The sequence below is a fragment of the Bos mutus genome, chromosome 26 (assembly GCF_027580195.1).
Source record: "Bos mutus isolate GX-2022 chromosome 26, NWIPB_WYAK_1.1, whole genome shotgun sequence".
Classification (NCBI taxonomy): Eukaryota; Metazoa; Chordata; class Mammalia; order Artiodactyla; family Bovidae; genus Bos; species Bos mutus.
The window spans coordinates 42,547,036-42,560,439 of NC_091642.1; the positions used below are offsets into that span (position 1 = coordinate 42,547,036).

The window sequence follows — 13,404 nt, forward strand, 5'->3', positions numbered from 1 at the left end:
GGACTAGAAGTGTTTACAAAAAGGCAGTTCATGTATTTCTTAATAAAATGACATCAATACTTTGTGTTTCTCTTTAGCAGATTTCCACAGGTAGTTTCATGTTATAAAATCTGAGCTAAATATTACATGCTCACCAAATTTTGATCTTGTATTAAGTTGATTCTGTAAGCCAGTGGAGTAGAACCACATGTATACCCCAGGTTGCTTTTGCTTTTAGAGATTTGATACATGGAGCCAAAAGTTTACTTTGCAGTTATGCATGCCTTGTTTCCTACTTTCTTTTGCCGTTATCAGCATTTAGAAACTTCTGAAACTTCCCTGTAGTTTCTTCCCTGACATGGCCAGCTATATTTGTTCAATCTTGGGTCCATTGTGCCTTTAACAACTCATAAAAATTCAGTTCTTTGTATTAATTTTATATACTGCAACTTTACTATATTTGTTGATTAGCTCTAGTTATTTTCTGGCTGTCTTTAGGGTTTTCTATGTAGAGAATCATGTCATCTGCAAACAGTGAGAGTTTTACTTCTTCTTTTCAAATCTGGATTCCTTTTACTTCTTTTTCATCTCTGTTTGCTGTAGCTGAATCTTCCAAAACTCTGTTGAATAGTAGTGGTGAGAGTGGGCACCCTTGTCTTGTTTCTGACTTTAGGGGAAATGCTTTCAATTTTTCGCCATTGAAGATAATGTTTGCTGTGGGTTTATCATATATGGCTTTTATTATGTTGAGGTATGTTACTTCTGTGCCTGCTTTCTGGAGGGTTTTTATCATAAATGGGTGTTGAATTTTGTCAAAGGCTTTCTCTGCATCTATTGAGATACACATATGGTTTTTATCTTTCAATTTGTTAATGTGATGTATCACATTGATTGATTTCCAAATATTGAAGAATCCTTGCATCCCTGGGATAAACCCCACTTGGTGATGATGTATGATCTTTTTAATATGTTATTGGATTCTGTTTGCTAGAATTTTGTTAAGGATTTTTGCATCTATGTTCATCAGTGATATTGGCCTGTAGTTTTCTCTTTTTTGTGTGGCATCTTTGTCTGATTTTGGTATTAGGGTGATGGTGGCCTCATAGAATGAGTTTGGGAGTTTACCTTCCTCTGCAATTTTCTGGAAGAGTTTAAGTAGGATAGGTGTTAGCTCTTCTCTAAATTTTTGGTAGAATTCACCTATGAAGCCATCTGGTCTTGGGCTTTTGTTTGTTGGAAGATTTTTGATTGCGGTTTCAATTTCTGTGCTTGTGATGGGTCTGTTTTCTGTTTCTTCCTGGTTCAGTTTTTGAAGGTTATACTTTTCTGAGAATTCATCCATTTTTTCCAAGTTGTCCAGTTTATTGGCATATAGTTGCTAATAGTAGTCTCTTATGATCGTTTGTATTTCTGTGTTGTCTGTTGTGAATCTCCATTTTCATTTCTAATTTTGTTGATTTGATTCATCTCCCTTTTTTCTTGATGAGTCTGGCTAATGGTTTGTCTATTTTATTTATTTTCTCACATCCCTTGAATTCCTATACATTAACAGTGAGAAAACAGAAAGAGAAATTAAGGAAATAATCCCATTCACCATTTCTATGAAAAGAATAAAATACTTATGAATAAATCTACCTAAAGAAACAGAAGACCTATATATAGAAAACTGTAAAACACTGATAAAAGAAATAAAAAATGACACAAATAGATGGAGAAGTATACCATGTTCATGGATTGGAAGACTCAATATAGTGAAAATGAGTATACTACCCAAAGCAATCTATAGATTCAATGCAGTCCCTATCAAGCTATCAATGGTATTTTTCACAGAACTAGAACAAATAATTTCACAATTTGTATGGAAATACACGAAAACCTTGAATAGCCAAAGCAGTTTTGAGAAAGAAGAATGAAACTGGAGGAATCAACCTGCCTGACTTCAGACTATACTACAAATCTACAGTCATCATGACAGTATGGTACCGGCACAAAGACAGAAATATAGATCAACATAACAAAATAAAAAGCCCACAGATAAATCCACACACCTGTGGACACCTTATCTTTGACAAAGGAGGCAAAAATAAACAATGGAGAAAAGACAATCTCCTTAACAAGTGGTGCTGGGAAGACTGGTCAACCACCTGTAAAAGAATGAAACTAGAACACTTTCTAACACCATACACAAAAATAAACTCAAAATGGATTAAAGATCTAAATGTAAGACAAGAAACTATAAAACTCCTAGAGGAAAACAGGCAAAACCCTCTCTGACATAAATCACAGCAAGATCCTCTATGACCCACCTCCCAGAGTAATGGAAATAAAAGCAAAAATAAACAAATGGGACCTAATTAAACTTAAAGGCTTTTGCACAACGAAGGAAACTATAAGCAAGGTGAAAAGACAGCCTTCAGAATGGGAGAAAATAATACCAAATGAAGTAACTGACAAAGACTTAATCTCAAAAATATACAAGCAGCTCATGCAGCTCAATACCAGAAAAATAAATGACTCAATCAAAAAATGGGCCAAAGAACTAAACAGACATGTCTCCTAAAGAAGACATACAAATGGGTAACAAATACATGAAAAGATGCTCAACATCACTCATTATCAGAGATGCAAATCAAAACCACAGTGAGGTACCATCTCACTCTAGTCAGAATGGCTGCTATCAAAAAGTCTACAAACAATAAATGCTGGAGAGGGAATGTGGAGAAAAGGGAATCTTCTTACACTTGGTGGGAGTGCAAACTAGTACAGCCACTATGGAGAACAGTGTGGAGATTCCTTGAAAAACTGGAAATAGAACTGCCATATGATCCAGCAAGCCCACTGCTGGGCATACACACTCAGAAAACCAGAATTGAAAGAGACACATGTGTCCCGATATTCATCGCAGCACTGTTTACAATAGCTAGGACATGTAAGCAACCTAGATGTCCATTGGCAGACGAATGGATAAGAAATGTGTACATATACACAATGGAATATTACTCAGCTGTTAAAAAGAATACATTTGAATCAGTTCTAATGAGGTGGATGAAACTGGAGCCTATTATGCAGAGTGAAGCGAGTCAGAAAGAAAAACACCAGTACAGTATATTAACACATATATATGGAATTTAGAAAGATGGTAATGATGACCCTATATGCAGGACAGAAAAAGAGACACGGATAGAAAGAACAGACTTTCGGACTCTGTGGGAGAAGGCGAGGGTGGGATGATTTGAGAGAATGGTATTGAAACATGTATATTACCATATGTGAAATAGACTATTACCATATGTGAAATAGACGACCAGTCCAAGTTCAATGCAGGGCACTAAAGGCTGGTGCACTGGGACAACCCAGAGGGATGGGATGGGAAGAGACGTGTTCGGGATGGGGGACACATGGGGGACTCCATGAACAGAGGAGCCTGATGGGCTGCAGTCCACACGGTCACAAAGAGTTGGACACGACTGATCAACTGTAACACTCAAATTCTGTAGTGTTATGGAATAAAGAGTTTATGTGCAGCTTTTATTCTTCTTTTACATCTTCCTAGTTCTGAGAGCTAAATTTAAAGATTTGAGCTCTGCATTATTTCTTAGCTTTCTCCCAGTAATGGGTTCAGGGTAGCACCTCTGGATGATGGTGGTAATAGTAGTTTTCTGAGTCCAGCCTTACATGCGGTCTTCTGGGTCTAGATGAGAAAGCACTTTGCCTTTCCAGTCTCAGACACAACAGTATGCTAGAAATTGACTGTGTAGGCCCAAGGGATAGTCACTGTCTCACTTCTCCTCCCACAGCCAGGCTCTGGGGTCTCTGAGTAAGTCCTCATCTTTTCGCTGTGGCCTTTGAAGTGCTCATTGTATGCATGCTCAGTCATGTCCGACTCTATGGACTGTAGCCCACCAGGCTCCCATGTCCATGGAATTTTTCAGGCAAGAATACTGGAGCGGGTTGCCAGTTTCTACTCCAGAGGATCTTCTTGACCCAGGGATCGAACCTGCATCTCTTGTGTTTCCTGCATTGGCAGGTGGATTCTTTACCACTGTACCACTTGGGAAGCACCCATACTACACTTAATCTTAGCCTTAGCCAAAAGGCTGGAAAGTACTGCTGCTGCTGCTGCTAAGTCGCTTCAGTCGTGTCCAGCTCTGTGTGACCCCAGCCCCCATTGCCTTCTCCAGGAAAGTACTGAGTAGCTGCCTAATGGTTACTTCCATAGAAATGAGTTTTTTCCTTATCGTGTGATTTCAGTATTAGCTTCAAGAAAGCTACATGTATGCCTTTATTTTCAAGCTTCAAATCTTGCTTGAAAAAGAAACTTTGTTTTCTCATGAAATTTGGAAAAATGTGCTTACTCCTGTGTCCCAATGATTTGGGCTTTTAAAATTGCCATTTGGGAGTGGCTGCTTCATTTAATAGTAATGAGATGTCACTATGGGCCCTGGTGGGCATTAGAAAGAAAGCAGGATGTTACAAAAAGAACAAGACATATTTCTTGGAGTATTTAACAGCTTTCATTCCTTCTACGTGATAGAAGGAATGAAAGCAGTAGCAACCCATGTGAGGGACAGGTAAGGTAGTTAGTTGTTAATGCCATTTCCCATCAGAAGCTGAGCTTGAAGAGGTTAAAGGATTTTGTCAAGAAAGGAGGTAGCTGGAGCTCTTCTGACCACATCTTGCACACAAGACGGTTAAATTGTATTTTGTGGCAATGATATTAGAGGTGTACAAATTCAGAGAGTGGGGAAAGATTGTGAAGGAGTGACCAGGGAAGGCTTTGCGGAGGACCCTACAGACAAAGGGAAGAATGTGGACTTGTTGAAGAGGAGTAGATGGAGCACTCCCAGGTTAGGGGCGGCGGATCACAGGGATTGTCTTAAGGAGTGAAGAGTTTTTTTGTTCCAGTTAATTAATGGACGCTATTGGTTTATTTTGCTGTTTCTTTAAGAATTCCACTGGTTATTTCAGACTGCCTGATGGACTTGTTATTTGCAAGATTAGTGTTCTTTCATTTGGATAGAAGCTTACAGTGCCAGAATGTGTGTGTGTGGTGTGTGTGGGGATCTCATGGCCCTGTATTATCGCCTACCATTTGATATTTTTCTGCTTTGAAGAAGATTGTGTCTGAGGAGGATATTATCTGACTGTGTTTCCCCATCAAAGAGAAGTGAAATAATACCTTGTCCTTGGTCTGGTCTCTGTGGTTCTGAGGGGTTTTCCCCTCCTGGTAGACTTCCTGTACTGGGCAAGGGGAGAAATGAAGAACTTGTATATATGAAAAGCCCATGTTCATTTATTTGAGCCTCAACATTCAATCACTAATTTTTCTTTAGAGTTCTCATAGCCACTTCGAGGTGTTGAGCATTCCCTTGGCTCTATCCTGATTGCTGAGGGGTATCTGGGGAGAGGCCCGGGTCTGATGCCAGGAGATTTCCTTTCCTACGGGGCCTTCTGCTAGGACTCCCGTTTCCTTTCCTACGGGGCCTTCTGCTAGGACTCCCATTTCCTTTCCTACGGGGCCTTCTGCTAGGACTCCCATTTCCTTTCCTACGGGGCCTTCTGCTAGGACTCCCATTTCCTTTCCTACGGGGCCTTCTGCTAGGACTCCCGTTTCCTTTGCTACGGGGCCTTCTGCTAGGACTCCTGTTTCCTTTGCATGGGGCCTTCTGCTGGGACTCCCGTTTCCTTTCCTACGGGGCCTTCTGCTAGGACTCCCGTTTCCTTTCCTACGGGGCCTTCTGCTAGGACTCCCGTTTGGCAGATGTCTTCTTGTCGCTCTAGGTGGGTTAGTGGCGATTGAAGCCCCTCTGTAGTGGTTTTCAAGTGGCCAGAGATGGGTTAGTGGCGATTGAAGCCCCTCTGTAGTGGTTTTCAAGTGGCCAGAGATTCACTTTGGTTTCATTTCACTTTCATTTCTCTCTGGAGGATACCCATCTTATTCTCCTTGACCATTCAAATTTTTTGGAAGTAGTTTTGAGTATCAGTGGCATTTTCCGTAGGTTTACTTTGCATTAAACCATCTACATGTTGCTAGTCATAAGGGACATTTCCTTGGATACTGAGACAACATTGACTGAGCACCTTTTGGCCCCTTTGAAGTTGAGACGTGTGGATGCTTAAGGTTGTAGCCCTTGCATGGTCCCTCAGAGTCCCCTGGGGCAGTCTAGACAGACCCTTAAGCATGAGGTGATACGTCAGGAAGGTGCCAAGCTCTATGGGCTCTCAGAAGAGAACTCTTTCCCAAAGCCTGGACTAGCTGTCAAGCTCTACCACCATTTGGTTGGTTGTTATTTAGTCTGGAAAGTTGGGAGTTAGACATACTGTCCATTTTCATACCAGAGCTGGGTTTGAGGGCTTCGGTAGAGACAGTTTGGTCTTTGGAATCGGAAGGCCTGAGTTCAGGTCTTGTTTGTGCCTGGACCTCCCAGTGGGTCCATTGGGAGCTCACAGTTACTAGGGAGGAAACAGGATTCAGAGCAGGACAGCCCGGATGAGGTCAGTTTAAGAAATCCCAGTAGAGTTTCTTTACTGGAGGATTTCCAAGCGCTTCTGACATACTAATGTGTACTGCTAGCCCTTGGAAGGATTACTCTGCAGTTCCTAGTCTCATTTGGATTTTTAAAACATGGAGCATTTTCTCAGATTATTATTCCACAAAGCATACTTAGGGAACATTGTCATTCCTAATTTCTAGCTCTTAAACCTACAAATCTGTGCAAGTTGTTTTCAGTTAACACAACGTTCTTTTGAGAAAAGAAGTTAATCCACAACTGGCCAGTGCATTTCATCATGAGCTGTACTGAACAGTAGCTATTGGTTATGATAGGAAATTTGAGAAAGTAAGAAAATATCGTTTTATTTTTAGGCATATTGGCATATAACATTTTAGTTTTATATTTGCAGCATGATTTGTTACTTGTATATACTACAAATTGATCCCCACAGTAAGTCTGGTTATCATCTGTCACTGTATAATTGACTTCTCCTTTGTCTATTTCACTTACCTCCAATCCTCTCCCCTCTGGTAGCCACCAGTCTCTTCTCTGTAAGATTTGTTGTGTTTATTAATTGGTTTTTTAGATTTCACAGATCAGTTATATCATACAGTATTTGTCTTTCTCTGTCTGACTTATTTCACTTAGCCTAATAACCTCTAGGTTCATACATATTGTGACAGACTTGTCACAGATGGCAGTATATGCTGTTGGTGGGAATGTAAATTGGCGCAGTCACTATGGAAAACAGTATGGAGGGTCCCCCAAAAATTGAAAAGAGAACTACCATGTGATCCAGCTATTTCACTTCTGGTATTTATCTGGAGAAAACGAAAACACTAATTCACAAAGACATATGTATATTCCCTTTGTTCATTGCAGCATTATGTATAATACCCAAGATTTGGAAATAGTCTTAAGTGTCTGTCCATGGATCCATGGATAAAGAAGATGTGTGTGCCTGTGTACACACACAGTGGAGTACTACTCAGTTGTAGAAAACAGAAACAGTGCTGGATTGTGTATCCTCAACTTTCACATACGGATTTTAAAGTACTGACAACAACCCTGTGAAGGAGACATTTGATTGTGGCAGTTTTGCAGATTAGTAAGCTGAAGTTCAAATAGTATGCATGGAGATGCTGAAAGTCAAACTATGGTCTGCCTTTTGCCAAAGGCCACATTTCATTAACCATAATGCTTTGTTATAGAGCTCAGTCTTTTATTTTTAACTTCTCTTGCTTTTTTAAAGTTTTAAATGATTATTACAAAATTAATATATATTTACTAAAGATAAGTAGGTGAGAGAGAATTAGAAAATGTCCCCCAAGCTCATCATCAAGTAGAAGAACTTCAGTCTTTATTTTCCGTTGTTTTATGCAATGTTATATTCATTAACCATACTTGTGGTTAAATATATGTATGTACAACATATATACATTTTTATACTCTATATATATAATTTTTAATCTCCCTACAGATGTGCATTTTGGTTATTGCCACATCACTGATAAAGTATTTTAATAAACACACTGAACCAGGACTTGGAAACTTGTAGCTCTTTTATACAAGCTGCTGCTTGACTGTAGGCAGGTTCATTGACCTTCCTGGAACTCATTTCCTTGTGGATAAGTGAGGATCAGATCACTGGTTTGGAAGCTATGGTTTTCTACACAGTTTCCTGCGGGCTAGGGGTAGAGATGTCATCAGAGCAGAGAGGACCCTGGCTCTTTACTCCCATCTGTTTTCACTCAAGCTTACACTCTTATAACTCTTTTATAGATTTGGGGTCCAAGCACATTTGCAAAGAGGAACTCACTGATTTTTTGTGGAAGAGTATAAAATTTTTGGACCTGATGATCCTGAAGCTCTCACTTCTATGATTCTCTTTTATGATGTCTGTTAAGTGTGCTCTGTACATTTAGAACATTTCTTCACCAATCTACACTAATCTAGAGTGGTAGATTAAGCAGATTTGCTGCAGTCTTTCAGCTGATCTCAGGAACCACGTAATAAGCACAAAAATAATCCCTGATCAGTGCTGAGCAATGTTCAAAGCACTGTTGAATTGTTTCTCAGCAAATTTACCACTGTCTTTGACTTGATCCATCTCAGGTCCAATTTAATGCCTCTTTTGGGGAATACTAACCAGGGAGTCATTGGTTCCTTAAAACAAATATATGTTTGAAAACTATGGACTCCACCAATAACTGGTTTTCCATTTTCCTTATGCATGTTAAGGTTATGAATCTTGAGGGATTAATTTGAAAGTCCCAGTAGCTTGACTTGTTTCTCTTGCCTCCGCAGAAGGAAGAATGTTCTTCAGAAATGAGGTGAATTAATGCTCAGGCACTCAAGAACCCTGGACAGCTTACATGAGGTGTTTAAAACCTGCCCTGACCATCTCGCCACACAGCTCTGTTATGAGGCCTGACAGGATGAACGCAGCGTGGAGGGACAGTGTCCTGCCCTGTCGGAACGGTGACTGCTGACCCGCCGGGAGCAAGCAGGGGGCCTCACACTGTCTGCCAGCACAATGAAGGAAGTGGTCTACTGGTCACCCGAGAAGGTGGCAGACTGGCTGCAGGAGAATGCTATGCCAGAATACTGTGAGCCTCTGGAACATTTCACAGGCCGGGACTTGATCAACCTCACCCAGGAGGATTTCACAAAACCCCCGCTGTGCCTGGTCACCTCTGACAACGGGCAGCGGCTCTTGCACATGATAGAGACCCTGAAGATGGAGCACCACTTGGAAGCACACAAGAACGGCCACGCCAACGGGCACCTCAGCATTGGCACCGGCAGCCCCTCCCCTAACGGCAGCTTCAGCATCAAGGTCAAACCCAACGGGATGCCCAATGGGTATAGGAAGGAAATGATCAAGATCCCCATGCCAGAACCGGAGCGCTCCCAGTACCCCATGGAGTGGGGCAAGACTTTCCTGGCCTTTCTTTATGCACTTTCCTGCTTTGTTCTCACCACAGTGATGATCTCGGTCGTCCATGAACGAGTACCTCCCAAGGAGGTGCAGCCTCCACTACCGGACACGTTTTTTGACCATTTTAACCGGGTGCAGTGGGCCTTTTCTATTTGTGAAATTAATGGCATGATCCTTGTGGGACTCTGGTTAATTCAGTGGCTGCTCTTAAAGTACAAGTAAGTAAAGCACAAGTCTGCAGTTTCAGGGATTGGGAGGTGGCACGACTGATGTTTAATATTCATTACTGGGAAATGAAATTGATCAAGCAGTAGGAATCAAAGCACATTCTTTCTTTTTTGTTTTTTAACCACGTAGTCTGTTGAACCAACCAGAGCTCTGGCAGCTTTAAGGAAGTGCTGTGTTTTATACCAGATTCATACAGTGATGAACAGGATTGTTAGAGATGAGGTTTTTTATGTTTTCACATCACAGGAAGGAAAACCCTCAGACATTTTCAGAGAGTACAGGCTATTAAACCACAGAAAACTATCCAGTCTTGGTGTGTGTAACCCATCAAATCAGTGGTTGACAGTTGGCCTGTGGGCTATGAATGACGCTATAGCTTTTTCCACACAGAATCAGATATCTGAACCATTGTGATATGTATCTGAAGATGCTTCACACAGAGAATTCAGAACAGCGGGTCCAGAGTGACTTGAGCTAGTGGAGAGTGATACCCAGTTTAGGTGGGATGTGGATGAACCTGCATGGCTTTCCACCTTTCTTTAGAATGTGTGGCATTTAGAGCAGTATTTCATTCTGGTTTCTCAGGATTTTCAGTAGGCATCTCCTTTTAGTTTCAGGTAAATCCAAAGTGGCTTTCATGTCCCAGGCTCTAAACTCAATGCAGCAAAGTTATTTGCCTGAGTTGCATATAGCAAACTGAACACATGCTTTGCCCTCATCACGGGTGTCTGATTTTTCCATTAGCAGAACATCTTTATGGCTTCCACGCATGGGAGTTGGAAATTGGTTTGCTAAGGAATGAGTGTCTCTCTGGTAGACTCTGTTGCATGACCCACAGTGTGGTTGAATATTAAGGAAATCATCTTAAGTAAAGAAAACAAAATGCAGACTGAGAATTTATGTTGAACTTTAATGGAAATGATGAGTTTTTTCTTGTATGTTTTATAAAGTCTGTGTTTTCTTCCCTTATATGTTAGATATCTACAAGTGGAAATAAAAGCAACTCCCGAGTCTTTGCCAGTAAAGGACTATCTTTATGTTGTATGTAGGAAGCTATTCAAGTAGCCAGTTTTTATCTGGGGGCTGGTTTGGCTATCCCAGAGTTGAAGCAGGGAAGCCTGGTGTGCCACAGTCCATGGGGTCACACAGAGTTGGACATGACTGAACCACTGAAAAAGAAGAGTTTAAGGTAAATTTGATACAGGAGCAACAGTCTGGGATGCCTTTGAGTTTGTGGAAGAAAGACTGTTTCTTGTTCGCTTTAGTTTTAGGAGGCTGAATAGGTAAGAATAGGCCGTAGAAGTGTGAGATGCTAAAAATTTACTAATTATATTCTTCTGTCAGACTTCAGTTCTGCTTTTGACTTTCAAAATTTTTCCCCTAGAAGCTCATTAGAGGGGGAAAAAAAAATGTCTATATATTTTCCCTTAACAAAGGCAAGGTCAACTCTAAATTAGGCTTCCTGGGGTTTCCTGATTTTTGTTGTTTTGTTTATATGAGTTTGTTTTCTGATTTTTATCAAAATTCTTACATGCCAGCTAATAATTTACTGCCCAGAAAAGAACATTTATGTACTAGTATGTACACATCAAAACCTTTCACAGAAATGTGAGTTTTGAATAATTTTATTCTTGTTCTAAGAAATGTCCTAACCACAGGGATAATTTCTTTAAAGTATATTACTGTTGGTATTTCTCTCAGCAGGGACTTTTCCTCTAATCTGTTTCTCTTGAGGCTTTCTAATTTTGTCTTTTACTGGTATTTGTTGCTAATACTATAGTCATTTGCACGTTTAAATTGTTCTACAGCCATAAATCACTTAATTCATGCCTGGGGCGAAATTAACCCAAGGCTGGGACACAGGCAGCCCTGGCCCCAGCCCCAGCCGTGTGCTAGCATGCTGATAGAGTGGTTGAATCTCCAAATCTCAGGAGCCTTGTTTTTCTCACAGATTCAGTAAAGACCTCTCAGTCTAGATGATTTCTGTTGCTCTGTACCACTGTTTTATTTGATTACAAAATCACTGAATGAGCCAGTTACATTTGAGTGTTATTAGCTGCAGAGCATTTGTAGTTCAGAATATGTCCAACTTTAAAGATTCTTTAAAGTCCTCTCTCTGGTGTCCGCGTTGGCAGGATAACCCAGTCATTTTCATGCGAGTCTTCAGCATCCGCCCCCCTGTCCTACTACTGGGGCACATCCCTAGCTTGCCATCTCCCTCCTTGAGACCTCTCTGGAGTGTGTGTGGCACACCAGACCTGGGAAGGGCAGGAAGAAAGATGCAGGTGGACACAGCAAGCAGCGGCTATTAATGAGCCCCCTTTCCCTGGCCCTCATGAGGGCTGAACTGTTTCCTAGTGCAGAGAGACACCCTTATTCCAGTTATTTGGCTCTGACAGTGTAGCAGTCTTATTCATCATGTTGGGAAAATGGATCCTTCTGGTTATGGAATATTCTGTTTAAAAGCAGTAACCCTCTCATTTTTTCTGTGCTCAACTCTTCTGACACTTGACCCCTCTCCCTAGCCTCCACTCAAACTCAGCTTTTCTAAAACCAGATTTATCATCTTTTTCTTTCAACTTCTTCCTTTTTTGTAGGCAGTGGCATTTCCTAGAAACCTAGAACTTCTCAGTTCCTTTCGTATAAATAGTCACTGAGTTCTGTCGATTCTAATCGCAGATTCATTACCTCTTTTCATTCCTACCTGCTGAGTATAGTGCGTACTCAGACGGAGGCCCAGTTCCCTAGCCTGAAGCTCAAGGTCCTCATATCTGGCCCCAGGCTGTTCGACCTCATCTGTAGCTGCTCTGCTCAGTGGTTTCCCTTGAACCCTCCAAGCTCATGTCACATTCCGTTCTGTTCTTTGTGTGTGTGTGTGTGTCTCCTTTACTGCTGGACTTTACGTTCCCCAAGGGAAAAGACCAGATCCTATTTGTCATTTATCTTGGTATCCCACTGCCTCATATAGAGTCTGGCACATAGAAAGTGCTTGTTTAAAGTTCATTCACTGAGACCCTCCTGTATGCGAGGCTGCTGCAGTGCTCAGAGGCCCCTTGATGCTCACACGGAGCTTGTATTCTCACCAGGGTGAAACAGTTTGTGAACAAATGAATATATACTACCAGGTGGGTAAGAGAAATGGAGAAAAATAAAGCAGTCTAAAATGTTAGAGAGTTTTGGAGACAGTAGGGAGGGGGTGGTATTTTAGATGAAGTGTTTAGAAAAGGCCTCTAATGAGGTGACCATTGAATAGACACCTGAATCAATGAGGGGGATACCAGTTGGTGTTTGGGGCAGGAGTCCCGGTAGGAGACACAGCAAAGGCAGAGTCTCTGAGGTTTACCTGGGGAAAAGCCACAGGCCAAGCAAACTGGGAGAAAATGGCCACACAGAGTCAGGGAGGTGTGGATGGCATATGGGTCATGGAAAAAAGAGGCAGGATTTTTGTTCCAGGTGTGGTGATAAGTCATTAGGGAAGAATGATGTAGACAGATGTGTATTTTAAAAGGAGCACTCTGGCTGCAGTGAAGAGAACAGGTCAACGAGACTGGAAGCAGGGGATGGGTTAGGATGCTATTACAAATGGTCCAGTTGGGAGATGACCATGAGATAGACTCATGTTTCGCCAATGAATACATTTGGTACTGGGATGGTGGGAAGGGACGAACTCTTTCTAGAAGCCATGGCTTCTGTTACATTTAGAGTGCCTTATCATTTATAGCCACAGGGCTGGCTTGCATTACAGAGACTCACATAAGGTTT

At 41.3% G+C, this 13,404-nt stretch overlaps 1 protein-coding gene across 36 annotated transcripts in view; it reads left to right on the forward strand.

Annotated features, from left to right (window-relative positions):
• The window catches only part of SGMS1 (sphingomyelin synthase 1), a 323,691-nt gene that overhangs the window by 273,388 nt on the left and 36,899 nt on the right, over positions 1-13,404 (forward strand). For all 36 annotated transcript variants that reach the window (XM_070363738.1, XM_070363729.1, XM_070363734.1 and 33 more), the window contains one exon: positions 8,781-9,632. In XM_070363738.1, the coding sequence (XP_070219839.1) occupies positions 9,010-9,632 (623 nt within the window). In that variant the 5' untranslated portion in view covers positions 8,781-9,009. The remainder of the gene's footprint in view (positions 1-8,780; positions 9,633-13,404) is intronic.